Here is a 21,377-nt window from a genome sequence, read left to right as displayed (position 1 = left end):
TTTTAAATGTATATATATAGAGAGAATTCTTTTATAGAGAGAGAGAAAGCTTTGAATTTCTGGAGATTACTATAGTAGGGCGAGGTGGAGTGGTCTCGTGGATGGTATGCAATATTCAGAAAACGTTTTAAATTTAGGGAATTTTCTTCAGGTGAGGGTGGTTCCATAGAATTGAGTGTAATTTTTAGAAAATGTTTCAATTTTTGGAAAATTTCTCTGGATGGAACGAGGTGGGGTAGAGATTTGATCTAATGTATGTCAATTATATATATCTAAACTATATTATTAATTAAAATTAATACCTAAATTTTGAAATAATTTGGCTAGCGTGTTAGTTTCGAAATATGATAATTATAGCGCGTAGTAATTGTGTACATTTTCAAATCTAAGTGTGGTGTTAGATTTCCACAATAAAATGGATAAGGGCACTTCCATTCTTTAGATAAATGTGGTGGGAACCCATTCAACCATTGGTCGGATTTGTGGATTAAGACACTATTGATTTTTGTGGCTCACAATCAATCAAATTTTTTTTTTTTCCCTTAGCCGTGTTTGAGCCTCATTATTTAGCCTTTGTTCGGGCTCCGTTGAATATAGATTTTAGAGGAAAAAAAAATGTATTTTTGAATAATAATTTTCTATAAAATATATGGTTCAAAAAAAGAAAAAAAATTTTTAGACTTTACGTGTAATATTATTTTAGTGAAAAATACTTAATTGAAAATAAGAACAAAAAATTCATTTTCGTATAATGGATGCACAAACAAGGGCTTAAAAACTCATTTTTCTTTAAATTTATTTTCAAGTACACATTTTTTCAATAAAATGATGAAAAAATTGCAGTCATAGTACCAAACATTTTACTTCTATGCAGATTTGATCCAAACTTTTAATTTGTAACAACCACAGTGCCAAACCTTTCAAAAACTCACATTTAGATTCCAATTTAACAAGTAAAGATGACAAAAAACTCATTATACCCAATACCCGTGGGACTCCGCCTCGAATGGGATGGAGATTACCCACTTAACCAAGTAATCGGGTTGAGGATGTTGGGAATTTATTGAAACATGCACAGCAGAAATAAACAGTTTCAATTTCTACCAGGATTCACCTTTGTATTTAAATAAGAACTGTGATAAGAATTATACATTTTCTTGAATTTTGCAAACTCTTTTACGTTATCTTTGTTCGAACAACTTGAATCTGACTCCCACAGCTGTCCAATTGTCCAGCTTTCAATGAAATCCACACCGAGAACAGAAACTATTAGGGTTTTTCTTCTTGCGCCAGCAAGAATTATGAAAACCATATGGATCTAAAATCCTAATTATGTATTTATATAAGTCCAAACGAGCTCGGCCCGGTTCGATCCAATATTTAATTAATCCATTTAATTGAATTCGGTCCGTGAATTAATTAATTAATTTCGGGCTATAAATAACCAATTCAATTAATTAATTTATCCAACAATTGTTAAATTAATTAATTGGCAATTTACAATCTTTCAATTCTCTTTTGTGTGCGACCCATTAGATTCCTGACCACGATACCTAACGACGTGAAATATTATTTTGATCTAATCAAAATTGATAAATTAAACACCCTTTTAATTTATCACAAATTCACACTCGTCATCCCAGATTGATATCTAGCAATGTATTAGGGCAACACATATGACGGAAAATATCACGTGGTATGACAAAATCAAAACTGCTCGTTTACCAAGAAACTATACTCCATTCGTCAATATGATCCGATCAATTACGAGATATAGAAGTGTGTCAATCTCGATTATCGATCATATCTTTCATTCTGCTATTAACTTAATATGAGTCGAAAACTCCTTTTCGACTTATGTGTATACCTTGGCCAAGGATTTCGTTATTGACTTAATTGAACGAAATGCAGATCACAATCTCTTACTATCTAAGAGTGACGAATCATCTATTGGTCATTCATAACCTTCGTATGGTTCTTGACATACCCGAACGATGTTGTATTAGCGGCCCTTGGTAGAGCAGTATCTAACACCGTCAAAACATGACTATCCTCATACAAGGCACTATGATGACCTCAAGTCAAGGACCAATTTCACTACCGAATGTTAAAGATTAACCACTGAAACTAAGATAGTTATCCATGTGGAATCTCTTAGTGGGTCTCCAATGTTTTGTTCTATAACAAAACATCCACGTGTTCCTTTAAATGTCACCACACTTTAACTTATGAGATCAACTACTTACTTCACAAATAAGAAATATCACACGTGATGGTCTATCCGTAATAACGATATCCGTATCTCGTTATTACTTACGAAAACGGATTATTCAAGATCCAATCATACGTAATTTATATATCACAATCATAACTCCTTATGATTAACAAAATATTTAAACTTGAATTTTCGGACTCTATTATTTAACATTATTTATCAGAAAATTAATTTAAATAAATAATAGATTTTGTCAAAATTAAATATATTAAACATATTAAAAGTGTTTACAAGCTAAATCGGTTGGATTTAGGCCATAACACTTACAGAGGATAGGGTAGGTACGAATAACAAGGCCTTCCCCCTCCTTCCGTTTATTTATTATTATTATTTTAAAGAAATCAATAATTTAAATGAAAAATTTCACGAAATTTCATTAATTCTAATAGGATATGGCAATTAAGATTATCTGAAAAAAATGATAAACAATAAAGAATTTAGTTTAATTGCCAAATAAATTCGAATAGTTTAACTTTTTAAAAATAAATAAATTTAATAATTATATTATTGTCATACTTTAATGAATTGAGACAATAAATTAAATTATTAAAAACTTAAAAAAAATAAAAATAAACAGGTATATAAACAGGCAAACGTCCTGCCCTGTCCCGCCTCGCCCTGCTCTACCTTAAACAAGTAATAGGATCGGTACGGGGCGAAAAATGCTTCCATCCCGAATCCGTCCATTGCCATCCCTATTAACAAGAAACTATTAGTTTGCTCGCTAATTGTCTAAAGAATTGACATTGATCATAATTTTGACTAATTTTAAAATGATAAGACGATAACTTTACATTTTTCTTAAACAAAAAAATAATAATAATAAAATTGTAATAAATTAATATTTAAAAAAATAAAAAATCAAACACACCTTCCAACACCATCCCCTCTTTCTCAAACCCTTTATACCAAAAAAAATCACTTCGGTTAAAATTTTCAAACTTAATACATAGAATCTCGTCATATGCACACACAGACCAATATCAACATTCATCAAAATCAAACTAGAGTAATCCAACCATAAAATCAAGAAAAGCCAAGTAACTGCCCCCAGGACACATTTTCAAGTGGTAAAAGGGGAGGGTGGAGAAATCAAACTTTACTTGAGGCTGCTGCGTCTAGGATTCGAATCCTGAAGTATGGATTTGGCTTTTGGGTAAGTGCAAGTGTACAAGCAGCCTTCCACCCTGTACTCTTGGAGGCATAATCTGCGATTTACCTCCCTCACGATGCTCCAGGGCAGGAGTGATGGGGGACCCTTAAGGTTAGGGTTTAACCTTTTTTTAAGAAAAGCCAAGTAACAATAATTTAGTCCTCGTTTGGCCCTCATTTTTTGAAATGAAAATGGGTGAAATAGTATTTTTTTTTTTTAAATAAGTAGTTGAAAAAGAATGAAATTTTTTTGACTTACGTGTAACATTATTTTATGAAAAATTATGTAGTTAAAAATATGAGAGAAAAATAAAATGAAATTTAATGGGAACCAAACGTGATCTAATTGAACAAATGTGTTGTCTCCTTCACAAATTGGAATTGCTCGAACCATGATGGAGTTGCCGCTCTAATCCAGATTGTTGTATCTAACCCCAACGGGGAGAATGAGCCGAAGGACAATGCACCAACACCAGGATCGTATAAGCTATTGGACTGACCCGAAACAAAACAACATGATAGTCAAATATTATATATATATATATATATATATATATATGGTGTTTGATAGTCATTTTTATGTAAAAATGCATTTTATAATAGTAAATTGATTTGAAATGTGTGGTCGAAAAATAAGGAAATTTTTTTGATTTACGTGTAATATTATTTTAATAAAAAATACGTGGTTGAAAAGAAAAGAGAGAAAAATGCATTTTGAAAAAAATGGCTATCAAATTGGGCTATAGGCTTTAATTTACATGCAAAATATTTGGTCATTGTTTGTCATCCTTTAACAAATTAAAGTGCTTGCTACAGTAATATTTTCTACCATATATTTACACAATAAAATATTTAAAATATAAATAAATAAAGTTTCTTTAAATTTCAACCACACATTCTGTAAAATATACTATTCAAAACTCTATATTTTCTCTCAGAATGGGAGATAATCAAGTTTTTATTATGAGAATGTATGATTGAAAATGAATTTGAAAAAAAAATTTAGGAGTAAGAGAAGAGTTTGAAAATAATTGTTGTGAAATAGCGGCTTAATTTCCACTTTCCCGGAGAAAGGCCACGCTAGACGCAGGGGTTGGCGGGTCCCGGAGGCAACCTTAGTACACTCGGTGAGTCTGACTCAACTCGAGTTTGTGGATGAGAAACGAGTTTACAAATCCTCTATAATCAGTAATCTAATGAAAAGAAAACAAAAAATAAAAATTGAAAAGGGCTGGCGGGGAGCTTCTGGAGCAGGAATATCAGCCACTAAATTTGTGCCACGTGGCGTCATCTTATTGACATTGGACCTACTTTGTTACCTTTCCTCCTACTTCTTGGCTATCTCCAGCCTCAAATTAATTTTCAAATTTCTAATTTTTTTTCGCCTGAATTACTAGTGGCTCTCGTTTTTTCCTCATATAAAAAAATTAAAATAAAACCTCCATTGCCAGTTCCTTTCTCTCTCTCTCCCCTATTCCTGTTATCCCTTTTTGGGGTTCGTTCAGTTCAAGTAAAAACTCAGAAGTGTTCGATTGTTAATTAATTGATTGACTCGCAGATATATTTCTTCAATATTCCGATCTAAATTGCGCCAGGGCTATCTCGGAAGGTATGTTTTATGGTTTTGGTTAATTTGTTCTTCCATATAGGTGATATGAATGATTATATTTGCCCACAGTATTGGAGCTTACTGATCGAGTCCCCTTTTTTCTCTCTTTTTGTGGAATGGATTGAACTTGGAAGGTTAAAGCAACATGCGGTTCCTTTTGGTGAGGATCCTAGATAAGGAATTAACTCCTCTTCGTGTTTAACTAGTATTCTTCTTTCATATTCAGAGATGTGTCTCTCTCCCTCTCGTCATACCCACAATCATATATGAATATTTTTAATTAATTAAGAATTTAACTAGTTATCAGATGAAGAAATGATTATTAGGAAATGGTGGATCTGTGTCAAATACTTTTGCTACTTGTTTTTCTGATTTACAGTTGTAGTTGTACTAAGTCGGGTGTCCATTAACACCACCACAACGGCCAAGCTATTTAAATTAGTGGTTATTAGCGATGAACGGAAGCATCCTCTATATTTGAAGCAGCCCCCTGCTCCAGTATTTAGATGGACCCTTATTCGTCTGGAGAAGAACTTGTTGTCAAGGTCTCGATCCTTGTACTCTAATTTTAAAATTTGTAATACTTTCTGGTCCTTGTTATTCATAGCTTGAGGCGCAGTTCCTTGTTTAAAGTGCCATTATATTTACTTTAATGGCAGACAAGGAAACCTTATACAATCACTAAGCAACGTGAGCGATGGACAGAGGAGGAACACAATAGGTTTTTAGAGGCTCTTAAGCTCTATGGACGTGCTTGGCAGCGCATAGAAGGTCACTATTCGTTCACAGTTTTATATATATTGATTGTCTCACTATTAATTTGTGGATGCAAATCATTTTAGATAATTAAAGCATGTTTTTTTACAATAATCAGCTTCAGTTCAAATTTTTTACCATCAGATAATGTACTTTTGTGATTTCTGCTTAATTTATTATATCTCCTTTAGAAGAGTTATATTTCTTGAATATATTCTCTTAATTAGAGACCTGTTTTTCCTCCCCCTTTTTCCCTTTTCTATATCCTGGTGCGCAGAACATGTAGGAACCAAGACTGCTGTGCAGATCAGAAGTCATGCACAGAAATTTTTTACAAAGGTCAATTGCTACCTTCTCATGCTTTCTTGTATTGTTTTATAATGGAACTTCTTTGTTCTAGGACCTGGCTCAAATTCATGGCGGGGACAATACATTCCTGATATTTGCATTTGAAAGTTTTTAAATTTCGTTCTCTACTTGTGTATATATATATTATTAGTTTTGTTTTCTGTAGTGTGCATTCTAATGTTCTTGCAATTGTTGTCATTCCTTGTCCTTAGAAATTGGAATATTGATTAGAACATGAATTTGTTGATATTTTACCAGAATAATTGTAATGACCCGAACCTCTGTGATCAAGCCGTCATATCACACATACTGTCTACTTTAGGAGATCATATGTCCATCTTATTCCTCACGAACTTTTATTATCTCCCAAGATTCGAACTCAATGCTTCTCCCTTATGAGAGATTAAAGTTGAATTCTAATACCAATTAGGCAGTCACTCTGAAATTTATACAGAATTGGTATCAGGATTTAACTTAAGTCTACAATTTAAGTCTATCCTGAGATTGGAGTCTTGAGTTCGAATCTTGAGAGACACAATAGAAATTTGTGCGGAGTAAGATAGGTTAAGGCTTGCCAAAAGCAGACAATGCGTATGATATAATGGATTGGGTGTGCAAACCGAATCGTTACAATAATTACTATATTCATACCTCTTACACGTCACATAAATATAAAAATAATAATGAGCATATAACAATTTGAGCTACTACTCTTAACTCCAATTTGATTTAGCTAAAATCAGATTTTTAGTAGATTTGTCTTCCCAAACAAGGCACAATCGTGCGAGGCATGTTGATTAAAATCTCACGTTGCTTAAATATGAAAAAAAAAACATATAAAGGTTTGGGTCATAGTTGACCTTTCAACATTCCAAACTAGTTTGCAACTTGAGGATCTCTCCACTCATTGCTTTCGTACAGATGCTTTAATATAGCATAAGGGCTAAGTTTGGGAGGTATAAATGAGTCATTACTATATTTACACCAAATTGAATGGTTTCCCCTTATTTTGCCATTGTTATGAGTATTTTGTAGTACCAGCCTAAATAGCTTCTCCACTCATTGATGTAATATAGACGATTTGACGATTTCATAAGATAAGTTTTACCTTACAAGACTTTTTGCCTTTCTACATCTGCACTAAACTTAATATATGTCTAGGAGCAATCAGAATATCAAGAAAAGAATATTTAATGCATGTTTGAGCCCCCGTTTTTGGGCTAAAAATATATTTTGAAATAGTATATTGATGGAGAATATGTAGTTAAAACATAAATAAAAGTTTTAGGGGTTCGTGTAATATTATTTTATTGAAAAATGTGTAGTTGAAAAAAGAGAAAAAAAGATATTTTGGAAATAATGTCAAACAAGGGTTTAGTTAAATAAAGATTTCTAGATATGTGAGGATTAGAAGAGGTGCCTGTGTTGTGTAGAGTTTTTATGCTCATTTTTTTCCAATTGTTGAGAAAGTCGTGACTTTTTCCCCCTTTAAGTAAGATATAGTTCTATATTGTTCACTCTCAAATGGAGTGATATGGTCCGAAGGAGAAGAATGAGAAATTTCAGGGTTATTAGCATACCCGTAAAAAATAAGAGACTTATGGGAAACTTTGAGCAACACGGTACTCGTGATTAGAAGAAGATTGAACACGAAAAACTATAGGAGACTCGTGAATAGAAGATTGAACAATAAGAAGTACATTCCAAAATGAATCTCTTCAATTTCCTCATGAAGATAAATTTTGGTGAAAAAAACACTTAATTCTTTGAAAAGGTAATGCACATACATACAAAAAAATAAAAAATAAAAATCTTTGGAGGGTGATAATACTAGTAACCTTTTGGGTAGGTGAATAACCTAGTAAAACATTTCTAAGAGTTTTTGGATCCAACTTTCCTCAGTTAAGACCATGAGCACATGGACGAACACTAGACAGCTAAAAACCTTAGATGGAAGAGAACAAAATAGATTTAGATATTGGATAAATGTGTTTAAGGATATCGAGAGGTGTTTTAAAATTCAAGACCCTGTGGAATTTTATTGATAAGTGACTCTTGATGGCATTCTATTGATAAGGTAAGATGTATTAAAAATGGTTCCACCCTGGAATCGTTTTGGAACCCTAGTGGCAAACATTATTGGTTTAGCTACCTTAAGAAGATGTCAATTTTTTCTTGCTGCAAAATCATTTTGTTATTGAGAATTTGCACAAGAATTTTGATATACAACCTCATTTTCAGCAAGATATGAACCCAGAATTTGTGCTTTGTATTTCTTCCTATTTCCACTTTGAAGAATTTGAAGGTTGGCTTCAAATTGAAATTTTAGTCATTTGATGAAAAATGATTTGATTCGAATTTTTCTTTGAGCACTTAGACCCAACGGCACGAGTATGATTTAATGAACATAATTAAGTAATTAACCATGAAGATAAAACTTGAGAGAACGTGTTTATTTTTCTCACAAATAATGTACAGTGAGTTGGTCCTTTCATAGTACAAGGAAAATACACGGAAAAGGAAAAAATATAAATCTCCTACAATTATAATAAATCACAATATCCTATCTATGGTAATTGGAATAAAAGACAATCTTTACTCAATCAATTATGGATTTCGACACTACCCCTCAAGTTGGATCATAGATGTTAATCATATCCAACTTAAAAATGAAATTATCGAATTTCTGTCTAGGTAGTTATTTGGTGAAAACATTGCAACCTGTGTTTGTGTAGGAACATAAGTCATGCAAATGGTCCCTTCCTCAACCTTTTCCTTAATAAAGTATCTATCCAACTCTACATGCTTTGTTCGGTCATGTTGAATTGGATTGAGGAAAATGTTGATTGTTGCTTTATTATCACAGTTGAGTTCGATGGGCAACTTTGCTATGACATTTAATTCTTCCAATAGTTTTTTCAACCACAGTCCTTCGCATATACTGTGTGCTACAGCTCTGAACTCAGCTTCTGCACTACTTCTAGCCACCAAATTCTGTTTCTTGCTTCTCCATGTTACCAAATTTCCCCATACAAAGGTACAATACCCAGTAGTGGACCTTCTATCTTCTATCGAGCCTATTAAGTCTGCATATGTGAAAATTTCTGTCTTTACTGTCACCCCTTTTGAAGAGCAACCCCTTTCCAGCGACTCCCTTGAGATATCCGAGTATCTTGTAGACAACTTCTAGGTGACTTTCCTTTGGAGAATGCATGTGTTGACTTACTAAGCTAACTGCAAATGAGATGTCAGGTCTAATATGTGATAGGTAGATTAGCTTTCCAATCAGTCTTTGATATCTTTTAATTTCTACTGGCTTTTCTCCATCTTCATTTTTCCTTCCCATATCCACGGGTGTATCGCTTAGCTTGCATCTAAGCATGCCGGTTTCGGTTAAGAGATGAAGAACATACTTTCGTTGAGATACATTGATACCTCTTCTAGATCTGGCAACTTCCATTCCTAGAAAGTATTGCATTGGTCCCAAATCCTCTATCTCGAATTCAATGGTAAGGCTTCTCTTTAGTCTTTCCATTTCAACTATATTATCACCTGTCAAAATAATATCATCGACATATACTATTAGAATCATTTTAGTACCATCTTCAAATGGTCGAAGAAACATGGTGTGATCTTACTGCCCTTGGCGATATAAGAAAACCATGTTCTTGGTGACTGCTTGAGTCTGTATAAGAACTTTTTCAGCTTACATACCCAATTTCTTTCATTTACCTTACAAAATTCTGGTCGTAATGTCATGAATACTTCTTCTTCCAATTCCCCATTTAAGAAAGCATTTTTAATATCCAGTTGTTGAAGTGGCCAATCCAAATTTGCAGCTAATGATAGAAGAACCCGAATTGTATTCAGTTTTGCTGCTGGTGCAAATGTTTCTGTATAGTCAATGTCGTAAGTATGTGTGTATCCTTTTGCAACCAATCAAGCTTTTTATCTTTCTATTGTCCCATCGACTTTGTATTTTAAGTTAAAGACCCATTTACATCCAACGGGTTTCTTTCCTTTTGGTAAATCCATCACTTCCCAGGTCTCATTTTTTTTCCAAAGCTCTCATTTCTTCCAAAGCTGCTTCTCTTCATTTTGGAATTTCTAATACTTCCTGAATAGTTCTTGGATCACTGTACTATCAATATGAGTGGTAAAAGCACGAAATCCTATAGGTAAAGTATTATATGACAAGAATTTTGAAATAGGATGAAGAGTACATGGCCTTGTTTGTTTTCTGAGAGCAATGGGTAAATCCGTATCCAACATCTCTAGGGCTTTCTAAGGTTCTGGAGCTACCATCCGTTCTGACTCTTTTGGTGCTTCGGATGTGAGATTCTCCAAGTTCTTTGACTTTGGCTTTCATGAATAAACTAGTATCTCCATATCATTTTGTTCTTTTACGTCACTCCCTGTGTTTTAAGTTCCCTTTTGTCATTGGCATAGTAGACTCAGATGGTGGGACAGGTTCAGGAGAGGAGAGACTGAAGTCAAATAACCGATCTTCATACAAGGTCTCTCCTTGAAGAGAGGTGTTGGTAAAGTATGGAGTGTTTTCGAAAAAGGTAACATCAAGACTTACAAAGATTTTTTTCATGAAAGGATCATAGCATTTGTAGCCCTTTTGTGTAGGAGAATATCCAATCAATACACATTTAATAGCTCGAGGATCTAGTTTACTTCGGTGATGAGAGTGAATATGAATGAATGTAGTACAACCAAACACTCTTAGGGGTAGATGAGAGCTGAGTCGAGAAGTCGGGAAGTATTTCTTAAATTTTTGGATTGGTGTCTCGAAGTTTAGGACACAACTAGGCATTCGATTGATTAAATAGGTGGATGTGAGGATAGCATCCCCCAAAACATCTTAGGCATATTCATAGTAAACATTAAGGTACAGGCAACCTCTAGGAGATGACTATTTTTGCGTTCGGCAATCCCATTTTATTGAGAAGTGTCAACGCAGGAGCTTTGATGAATTTTTCCATATTTTTGAAGGAAGTCACCCATGATGGTATTGAAGTATTCTGTGCCATTGTCAGTGTATAAGATTTGAATTTGTGTTTGGATCATCGAATGAAAGTTGATAAACATGGAACGGACATCGGATTTATCTTTGAGTAGGTAGACCCAACTAAGTCGGTTGTGATTATCGATAAAAGTGACAAATCATTTTGTGTGGTTACGATTTGGGACTTGTGAGGGTCCCCATACATCGTTGTGAATCACGGTGAATGGTTTTGATGGTTTGTACGTGGATTGTGGGAATGATGTGCATTGGTGCTTTGCAAGTTCACAGATTTCACATTGAAAATTAACTTGCTTTTTATTTATGAAAATAAAGGGCAATACACGTTTCAAATAATGAAAGTTCGGATGACCTATTCTAAAATGCCATAACAAAATTTCACGATCACTAAGAACAGATGCAGAATCACAAATTTTAAGTTGACATTGGTTACTCACATCAACCTTGTCAAAGTAATAGAGTCCTTCACTTTCTTTAGCACTGCCAATCGTCTTCCTTGATGATAGATCCTGAAAAATATAGTGTGATGGGAAAAATTTAGCGGAGCAATTGGAAGTTTTTGTTAGTTGGCTTATAGATAGTAAATTGCACGATAAATTTGGAACATGAAGGACCGATTCTAAAGTTATAGAATCATAAATTTGAATGCTCTCTTTTCCTACAACTGTCGAAAGAGAACCTTCTGCAATCTTAACTTTAAGATTATCCACACATTGTGAGTATGTAACAAACAAATTGTAAGAGTCTGTCATATGATCGGATGCCTCTGAATCAATAATCCATGGCACTTTAGCGAGTGTGGTAAAATTTCGGGCTCTAAAGAAATTACATTTGTGGGCCAATGAACCTAATATCTCAGATGACATTATGAAAATTAGCCCAAATAAATTTAATCCACCAAGAAGAAGAATAATACTACTGCCTAAACTGACTTAGGCCCAACAAATAGTAGCCCAACATCCAACAATGGTTCACCAAAATCAGTCACGGTAATACCTACAAAGATGCGAGCCCAATGTGACGTCGAAATCGTCGAGAACCCACAGTAACGCCGGAATAGCGTTGAATACAGTCAGAGGATAGTTGGAATATCCTCCTATTGCTCAAGAGATGCTAGAAATCGCGTCAATACACCCAGCAGAGAGATACTGAAAATTGCGTCGAACATCAACAGACATCGAAAATTCTGATGCAGAACTCCAACCACTAAGACAGAGGCAGTCAAAGGACGGTGGCGTCGACCAGACATTGATTGACCTCGAAACTTGTAAGAGATACATCGGAACAAAGTTGTCAACACCGAGAATTGAAGATTCAGCGTCTATTTCTATAGGTATGACTCTGATACCATGAAAATAAATCTCAGGAGAGAACGTTTATTTTTCTAACAAATAATGTACAGTAAGTTGGTCCTTTTATAGTGCAAGGAGAATACATGGAAAAGGGGGGAAAAAAAAAAACTACTACAATTATAATAAATCACAATATCCTATCTATGGTAATTGGAATAAAAGACAATTTTTACTCAATCAATTAGGGATTTCGACAAACCGTGTAGCCCCCAGAGACATTAACAACATGAGATGGTCCCAAATACCACTATAACTCTATAAGAAAGAAAATTGTGCATGAAAATTGAGCGTGATGATGTTTTGACAATTTGCATATTTCATATTGCATATCACGAAGAATTTTATTTTGAAACTAAGTAGGAAGTAACATCTTTGAATATGAAAAGTTTGGCTGCCCAATTTCTTATTTCAAAGTTCGATTTCATTAGAGCCTGAGTATGCTTTAGATAGATTACCAAAACTTGCAGTTGCACCTTCACAGTAATAAAACCTATTAACTTTCTTAAAATGTTCGATTAAGTTTTTCATGTACGTATCTTGAAATTCACGTTGTGTTGGAAAAGAACTTATTACTGCAATTAAGAATGATTTCTAATTGCAATAGAGGGAGTTTGGCCTTGGGGATAATTAAGCCCCCGTTTGGCCCCCATTAAATTTCATTACATTACATTCCATTTTTCTCTTTCCTATTTTCAACCACATAATCTTTTATAAAATAATATTATACATAAAAAGAAAAATTTTCATTCTTTTTCAATCACGAATTTTTTAAAAAAAATACTATTTCACACATTTTCATTTCTAGAAAATGGAAGCCAAACAGGGGCTAAGCGTGAGAGTTTAAGAAATCCATGTAACCTTGCACTTATGGTCGGGTTATTGTCTTCTTCTGTGGATGAGGGTTTCATTGAGCCTGTTGACATAAATCAATGTGTTAATTTCCTTTATTATTACTTTCATGCTTCTGTTGATGTGTGGATTTGTAGTTATATGTGATATACTACTGATTATAATAGTTAGTCTGATTAAATCTGGACTTATTATGAACTACAGCGTCATGTCCCTGTGTGTCTCTTTAGGGTATGAGCTTGTTTATTTCATTTGTTCTCTAGTTATTTTGATTGCCACCAATTGTATCATTATCAGTAGTTTTATTTTTTACAGTTCACTATTAAGATTTGGAGTTCCATCTTAAAAGGTCAACTCTATTAAGACTTAGGGTTTCATTTTAAAAGGTCAATCGTGTTAAAAAGGGTAACCCAAACCTTTATAAGTTGTTCTATGTTTTCATATTTATTCGATGTGGGATTTTTTCCCTTAACATTCTCAAAGTTTTTCTTACTTTAGTTGATCTTGGAACAATATTATAAAATCATCATCATCATCACCTAATAAATGAAAAACAGAGGCTATTTAATAAATTTCATAGTTTGATGATACTTTGTTGCTTGCTGTTCGGAGAAGGTTACCATGTTGTGCCACTTAATAAAAAGTCTATGGAATCTTATTGATTCTCTGCCTGTCACCTATACTTTTATCTCTGCATCTTCATCCCATTAGATATAATTTTTTTTTTTTTCCTTTTATTTCTTTTTTTTAATTTCCTGAGAAAGGGAAAGGGGGCTTGAGCCGCAAATCAAATCAAATACTTCTAATTAGCATGCAAGAAAAGGGAAGGGGGTTGATGCTGGAGTGTAGTGGATAATGGTTTCATATTTTGTGTGAAAAATTGTAATTCTGTCTCATTCTGATAGCAATGAGACAAACAGATAACTGGGAGCTTGAGAGGTAAAGCTTTGGAGTAATTAGATCAGAAAGGGGTTCTGAATTTTTTGGACTTGAAGATCGTCAAAGTATTAATTATGTTACGTACATACTCTAATTTGCATCCGTACATTAGGATGATAATGGATATTCATTTAGTTTTGTCACTGGTTGGTGCACGAGGTTGTATAAAAGCTAATTTTTTTTCATGGAAAACCTATTATAATGCTAATGCATAATAAAAACTTTGACCAGGATAATGGTGTATTCTTAGTCGTGTCATACTTCAGAAATGATCATTCCAGAAATCTACTTATACGCATGTCAAACTAGTTATTTTTCTTCCTCATCAAGATTGTGCTCTTTGTACTTCAACAATGCTTGCAAACATTCAATATCTTTAAAGTTTGTTTTCTGTGAATCCAGCTAGAGAAAGAGGCTCTTATTAAAGGAGTTCGAGTAGGACATACTCTTGACATTGAGATTCCTCCTCCACGTCCTAAAAAGAAACCAAGCAATCCTTATCCAAGAAAGACAAGTGCAGGAGCTCCTACTTCGCAGACAGAAGTAAACGATGAGAAAATATCAGCCCCTGTTTCTTCTTTATATGTGCATAAAACAAAACTAGACTTGGAGAAAGAACCAGTTCCTGATGAGGTATAGTCTTTCGTTTCGTTGGCATTTCTTTTTGGTTATTTCATAATTCAATTCAAAGTGTATATGTTTCCCTGTTACACACTTCTCTTCCAAGATAATTACTATGATGTTTGATTATTTTCTTCAATTTTTCCTTCATGTGTATAAACAATTTTCTCCCTCTAATGTGATATTATGCCAGAAACATGTTGATGATGGAAAGATGGGAAACACTAAGCAGTACCAAGATGAGGACATTTGCTCTGAGGCCGTGACCCTTCTCAAGACAGTTCCTCGTACCGCCCCATCTTCAACAAACAAAAGTTCTTTGACAACATCAGTTGGACCTAAAAACACAGACTCTGAATTTCTCCTGACCTCTAAAGAGGCAAATAATGAGGATGAAACAACTGAATCCCATATCATCATTGAACAAAAAGGACATCGGAAAGATAAATTTGATAACAGCAACCTATCTCAGGATTATGGTTTATATAAAACTTCAAACTTAGGAAATTCTCAACTTTTACACGAGAAATTTGTACAAGGTGAAGGACCAGATGAGCTGAATCGTTCCGAAAATGTTGATGCATTTCCAATCAATGATGTTCAAGCTTCTCAGCCCTATCCTCGACATGTTGCTGTTCAGATTCTTGATGGGAACTTAAGAATGAATAACATTTCCCCAGATGTACAATATCCAGAACCTATGTTTCATCAAATGGGTGGATTTACTGGACACCCAAATCTATTCATGAATCCTACTTCATCTGCTGCTTCTGAAAATCAAAGTAATGGATCATCTTCCATCCATCAAACATTTCCTAGTTTTCATCCTATCTCAAACCCAATCCACAATCAAGATGAGTACCGATCATTTCTGCACATGCCACCCACATTTTTAAGTCTTATTGTATCTGCTCTGATCCAAAATCCAGCAGCACATGCTACTGCAAGCTTTGCAGCTACGAACAGGCAATTTACAAACATGGAAGCTCCAGCAGAATCCCCTTCAGAAGGATTTCAGTCGAGGCAGATAAGTTCAGCTCCTAGTATGGCAGCAATTGCTGCAGCTACAGTTGAAGCTGCAACTGCATGGTGGGCAGCCAATGGCTTACTCCCATTCTGTTCTCCATTTCACTGGGGATTCAACTGTTCTCCCCCATCAGCATCAACAATTCCTATCGGCATAAGTAAAGATAGAGCAGCTAATACTGAAAGAAGAGAAAACCTTCCTGATCCTGCCACCTTAGGTGGTCAACAACTAGAACCAGAGTGCTCTGAGGCTTTGCAAGAACAACATTCAGCTTTGAAGTCATCAACATTGTTAATGTCAGATTCTGTGGAAGGTGAAGGCACAAAGCCAAATGTTGGATTAACTACTACTGAAACTGAACAAACTGCAGATGCAGCTATGCTGAATGATTCGAACAAGTCAAAAAGCAGAAAGCAGGTGGACCGCTCCTCATGTGGATCCAACACACCTTCCAGCAGTGAAGTAGATGCAGATGCTTTGGAGAATCATTCTAAAGGAAAAGAAGAGAAGAATGAGAAAGATAAGGAGTCAAAAGAACCTGATGTAAATCATTTAGCTCTTGACTCGACTAGTCAACGTTGTAGAAGCACCAGCAATATAAGTGATTCCTGGAAGGAAGTGTCTCAAGGGGTAACTGAATTTTTTTATACAGAGAAATATGCTTCCTGTCAATATGTGTGTTTGAAATTATTTCCTTTTTTCTTTTTCCTTCTCTCTATCCACTTCGTATGCAGGGACGACGGGCTTTTCGGGCACTCTTCTCTAGAGAAATATTGCCACAAAGTTTTTCCCCACCCCGCGATTTAGAGAAAAAGGATTTCATAAATATCGATAAGGATATAGAAAGTGCACAAGAGAGAGGTGAAGATGGATTGCAGTTAGACCTTAAAGGTAAGACGTGGGGTACCTCTTCTCGGAAGCTAGGAATGGAAAATAATGCTACTTCGATTGGTGCAAACAAAGAAGAGGGGCTCCTGAGTATGCGACTTGGATATGTCAAGCTAAAAGCTCGTCGAACAGGGTTTAAACCTTACAAAAGGTGCTCGGTGGAAGCAAAAGGGAGCTGGGCACAGGCCAATGGCCAGGAAGAAGAGAAAGGCCCCAAGAGAATACGTCTAGAAGGAGAGGCTTCTACCTAATTCTTCTTCTGATGCTGCAAGCATTTTCCACCCTATCATTTAGTACCATTAGCCTTTAGTTTATTTATGTAATATGAAGGATACAAATATATTACTTGGGACTTTATTTGAATCATGCAAAGGTAATTCAATAACCTTCTTGGATATGCACATCCCATCAGGCCCCTTTTCCTGCCTAGATCATCTGTTGAAGAAAGATTTATTTACTTTTCTAATATCCCTCCTAGTACTCTTTCTGGTGTTGTGTGTAGGATTGGTGTCTTTTGAGTAGCAACTGGTAAAGACTAAGGGCCTGTTTGGGCCCAAATTTTTCACCCAAAAAATTAATTTTTTTATCGTTATTTTACTATGCCAGCCGTTATATTTGTCTTCTTCTCTCACAGGTGGACCCCACTTTTTTCCTAACGGTCAAAAAATCAATTCTCAAAATCACTCCCAAACAAGCTTTAAGAAAACTTGAAGGATGAAGGTAATTAATGTGATTTTGAGTTTTTGTAGTCTAGTTTCTAGAGTTCTTTGGCGGTATCGAGGTGGAAGAGTTCTTAAATTTGGTTTATTACAGTTTTATTAGAGCGCTAGTTTTTGATGATTAGGTGGTCTTAGTGCACGAGAAGACAACAAACTATATCAATTGAGGTGGAGTTCAAATTTTAGTAAGTCTTGTTCCTGTTACTTCTTGGCTGCAATCGTTGTTGAATGAGTTAAGAATACCACTATCTTAAAACCAATGATATGGTGTGAATTTCAGTACAATTTTGCTATCTGCCAATCCAGTCACACATGCCCGTGCAAAGGATATCCAATTAAGTTTTCAATGATATTATTCTGTCTTGTCAACATGGAATGCAATCTCTTAATTTCTCAAGAAAGAAACAGAAGGCTGTCATCGTTTGTGTCAACTTCACTATGTTGATTCTGTGTTGGTCGGGTCGATTTTACGATATCTACTCGTATGTAGTTCGAGTTGCAATCTCTATCTAGTTTCATCCATCTCTGTGGGAACAATCTGCTTCCCAGTCTCGTCATTGTTGCTTTTTCCCCAAAGAAGAACGTACATGCCCACAATTACGATAATGGATCCCAAAATGCTGTTCAAAACAAATACATAATTAGTTTGACGGTTGTAAACTAACTCATAATAGAAATCATACAAATAATTCAAGACAATAAGCTAATTATGTATATTGATTAGTCATCAAGATATAGTTATTCAGTTTCTTATATTAATGGGTTCTAAATTCTAGAGTTTGCTTCCTCTAGAGTCTAGATGGATATGGCTTATTAAACTTCACACATTTTAAGATCCACCCGCCCAACACAAAAGTAATGCATGGTTTAGTATTCTTTTAAATTTTAAGAGAATCAATTTTAGTTGGGCCCAATAAAGAGTTTTATGTGGCATAAACTGCCTAATTGCCTTCAATTATAAATACCCAATGCCTTGCACGAAATTGGCGTGATTGTTCTTTGTGTTGTCTCTCCACATTATTCCTTGAAGACTCATGAACACGATCCATTGGAGAGATCATTCAATTCATTCTTAAATTCATACAACCATGTTAGGAAAAACATCAAATTCATTGAACCTAAAACACCTACTTCCTAAACACTCTTAAGAAGGTACTTTCTCAATTGAATTTCAGAGGCTACTGAAGATTGAGAGAGATTGGACAACAAGTGCAGAAAGGGTACAAAAATTGGTCATTCATGGAGATCCACTTGGAAGAGACAATTGTTGGAGATCAAGAGTTAGTGGCTTCAGGAGGATATTGGAGGTCACAAGAAGTAGATTGGAAAGTTTTGTAGAGTCGGCTAAGCAACATCTAATTGTAAATTCATAATGTAAATAGTGGAGGTAACTGGCTTAATCCAATGTTTTTACCTAATGGGGTTTCTTTGTCAACATATCTGGTGTTGTTTATTGCTTTCTTATTACAAACTGCGGCAATTCAATTTAGGATAATTGGACTATTTGATTAATTGTCTAGAAATAATTAAAAAGTGATTTGTTACTTTTAATTATGTTAATTCCATAAGTAAGGTCAAACTAAATCGGTAATCTAGATCTTTTCAAGTGGTATCAGAGCTTTTCATATAACATGGTATATAATTAAATATTTATATAAGACAGTAAAAAAAAAATGTACTTATTTTAGAAGGGTGGAAAATCACAATTACTTGAACTCATATTTTACATAATTAGAATCAAAAAGCATAGTGTATATAACAGAAAGAAATTCAAAGAGACATAATATTATGAATAGCGATTTTTAGGAGAATATGTGATTAAAAAGTATGAAAAATTTTGAATTTACGTGTAAGATATTTTATTATGTAAATATATTGTTGAACATAAGTATGTAGAAAAGAGTGTTTATAAATAATGGTTGTCAAAAAAGAGAAAGTCTTATTGAAATTTTGCTTAAATTAAATTAAAATGATTTTCTTAAAATATATGCTCACCTGCCAAGGTAAATTTCCTGGTGCAATAGTGAGACCTCAAAAGCAGCAGCAAAGATTTGTACCAATGGGCTAAATGCTGAAGTGAACACAGGTCCCTTTTGTTTCACACACCATGACATCACCACATAGCATAGTCCAGATGCTATAATTCCCTAATATCAAATCAATTAAAGTAAAATCAATGCTCATATATATTTAATAATATCCAAAAATAATGGATCGAAAATGTATTGATTAGTACTGACGGCATATAGGACACTTAAAATCTCTAACTTTCCCTTGAGAGCCCATGTAGAAATATTCCTGTCCACAATGAAACATAAAACAATCGACTGGACAGCACTAAACAAAGACATGGTGACCGTGCTAGAATATTGATACGGATATTTGTGTCCGATCCGTGTTTGAATAAGAAACCATGACGACCAGCTCACGCTGCCTGCAAATAGATATAGCGAACCAATAATGCTCCATCCGGCTGCTTTTATGTTATGTTGATGCTGTGGATGAGACCATGAGTTTCTCATTATTAATGGCATCCCTTTGTAAAGTATTAATATTAAAGTTCCGCCTAGACACGTTAATATGCCTAACACCGTAGCTCTTCCGCTCTTTCTTTTCATGTTAACTTTCTCCATCCTGTAAGCGACATGATACCATGGTAGAAACACTGTACAAAAAACGAAAACCCTAACGTTTTAAAAGTTTCTGTGTATCCTAAATCAGCAGTTACATTAATTGATAATTTTGGAATTCATGCAATTGAATATCAATTAACTTACCCGAATGGCAATGCCATAATAAATGTAATTACAGGCACCACATTGATAAAAGCGCACATGAACGTAGTTGATGTATATTTCAGCCCAAGCAAGAACAAATATTGACAAAGTGTCAACCTGCATCGAAAATATTGAACATTTTATTTACAGATCACAATCTAAGTTGCATGGAAACAGAAATAGATACAAAAAACAAAATTTAACACAACTAGATACGTTGTTTTTGAAATGAAAAAAATAAAAATTAAGATACGAAATCGAAAATATGTCTTCAAACAAATTTATGAACAACATAGAATATTGCAATATGGAAAACGAACAAAAAAGAACTTAAATATTTAGCTTACTCACCCAATCAAAGCACAAAGAAACATCTGAACGATCAACCAAGGTGTCAGCTTATTCCAACTTTCCCTGACATATTAGTTTTTTTCTTATATTTGCTAATATATTTGAAATCGTTGTTAAATCGTATTATATACTTAGTTTACTTAGTTACCTTTCCCATAAATAGGCAAATGGGATTAAGAAGACGGTGGAGATTATTTGCCTATATGCAACAATGATCATATGGCTCATCCCTCGTTCGAGTGCCATCTTGAAAAGAATATTTACCGTCGCTAAAACAAAGTTAACAGTCGCCATTGCAATGACTTGCTTCCACCTCTCAATATACTTCATTTTGGCACTATAATTTTCTTTGAGGTTGAGAGAAAATTGTGTCCCAACTAAGAAAATTTGTGTTCAAAAATTTCTTCTTCACTGCATTTTATTCCGTTCGTTGGAAAGCATGGAATACATTCCTTCACTCGTGTGAATATATAGATATATATTCTATATTACATACCAACAGCCCCTGACCTCATAAGCTTGATGGAATATGAATATGTGATGCTTGCCTAATTGCGTTAATGGTCACTTCTTACCAAATTAGGCAAAAATTGGAAATGAAATGGGACATGATAGAACATGCAATATAAAAATAACGTTAAGCTCATGTTTGGTATAGATTAAAATTAGAATTTTGATGAAA

The 21,377-nt window shown here is 34.4% G+C and overlaps 2 protein-coding genes across 4 annotated transcripts; one reads left to right on the top strand and one right to left on the bottom strand.

Annotated features, from left to right (window-relative positions):
• The first annotated feature begins 4,883 nt into the window (after positions 1–4,883).
• On the top strand, positions 4,884–17,277 carry LOC111392782 (protein LHY-like). 3 transcript variants are annotated; one of them, XM_023018178.1, is made up of 8 exons: positions 4,884–5,036; positions 5,171–5,196; positions 5,416–5,581; positions 5,696–5,807; positions 6,070–6,131; positions 14,715–14,945; positions 15,127–16,590; positions 16,695–17,277. In XM_023018178.1, exons 3-8 carry the CDS (start codon positions 5,543–5,545, stop codon positions 17,097–17,099), a joined length of 2,313 nt encoding a protein of 770 aa, XP_022873946.1. In that variant the 5' UTR covers positions 4,884–5,036; positions 5,171–5,196; positions 5,416–5,542; the 3' UTR covers positions 17,100–17,277. The 3 variants fall into 3 exon arrangements, with proteins under 3 accessions (XP_022873946.1, XP_022873947.1, XP_022873948.1); XM_023018179.1 differs by having other exon boundaries at positions 5,106–5,196; XM_023018180.1 differs by lacking the exon at positions 5,171–5,196.
• Positions 17,278–17,924: 647 nt separating this feature from the next.
• Positions 17,925–21,059, bottom strand: LOC111392783 (WAT1-related protein At4g01440-like). The gene is made up of 6 exons (XM_023018181.1): positions 20,844–21,059; positions 20,696–20,758; positions 20,345–20,461; positions 19,808–20,201; positions 19,563–19,714; positions 17,925–18,187 (listed from the first exon to the last, which is right to left on the bottom strand). Exons 1-6 carry the CDS (start codon positions 21,023–21,025, stop codon positions 18,073–18,075), a joined length of 1,023 nt encoding a protein of 340 aa, XP_022873949.1. The 5' UTR covers positions 21,026–21,059; the 3' UTR covers positions 17,925–18,072.
• Between the last annotated feature and the right edge of the window lie 318 nt (positions 21,060–21,377).

This window comes from Olea europaea, unplaced genomic scaffold (assembly GCF_002742605.1).
Source record: "Olea europaea var. sylvestris unplaced genomic scaffold, O_europaea_v1 scaffold978, whole genome shotgun sequence".
In the NCBI taxonomy this organism is placed as follows: Eukaryota; Viridiplantae; Streptophyta; class Magnoliopsida; order Lamiales; family Oleaceae; genus Olea; species Olea europaea.
The sequence above is the reverse complement of the archived record's forward strand: the minus strand, read 5'-3'. Positions and strand labels throughout refer to the sequence as shown.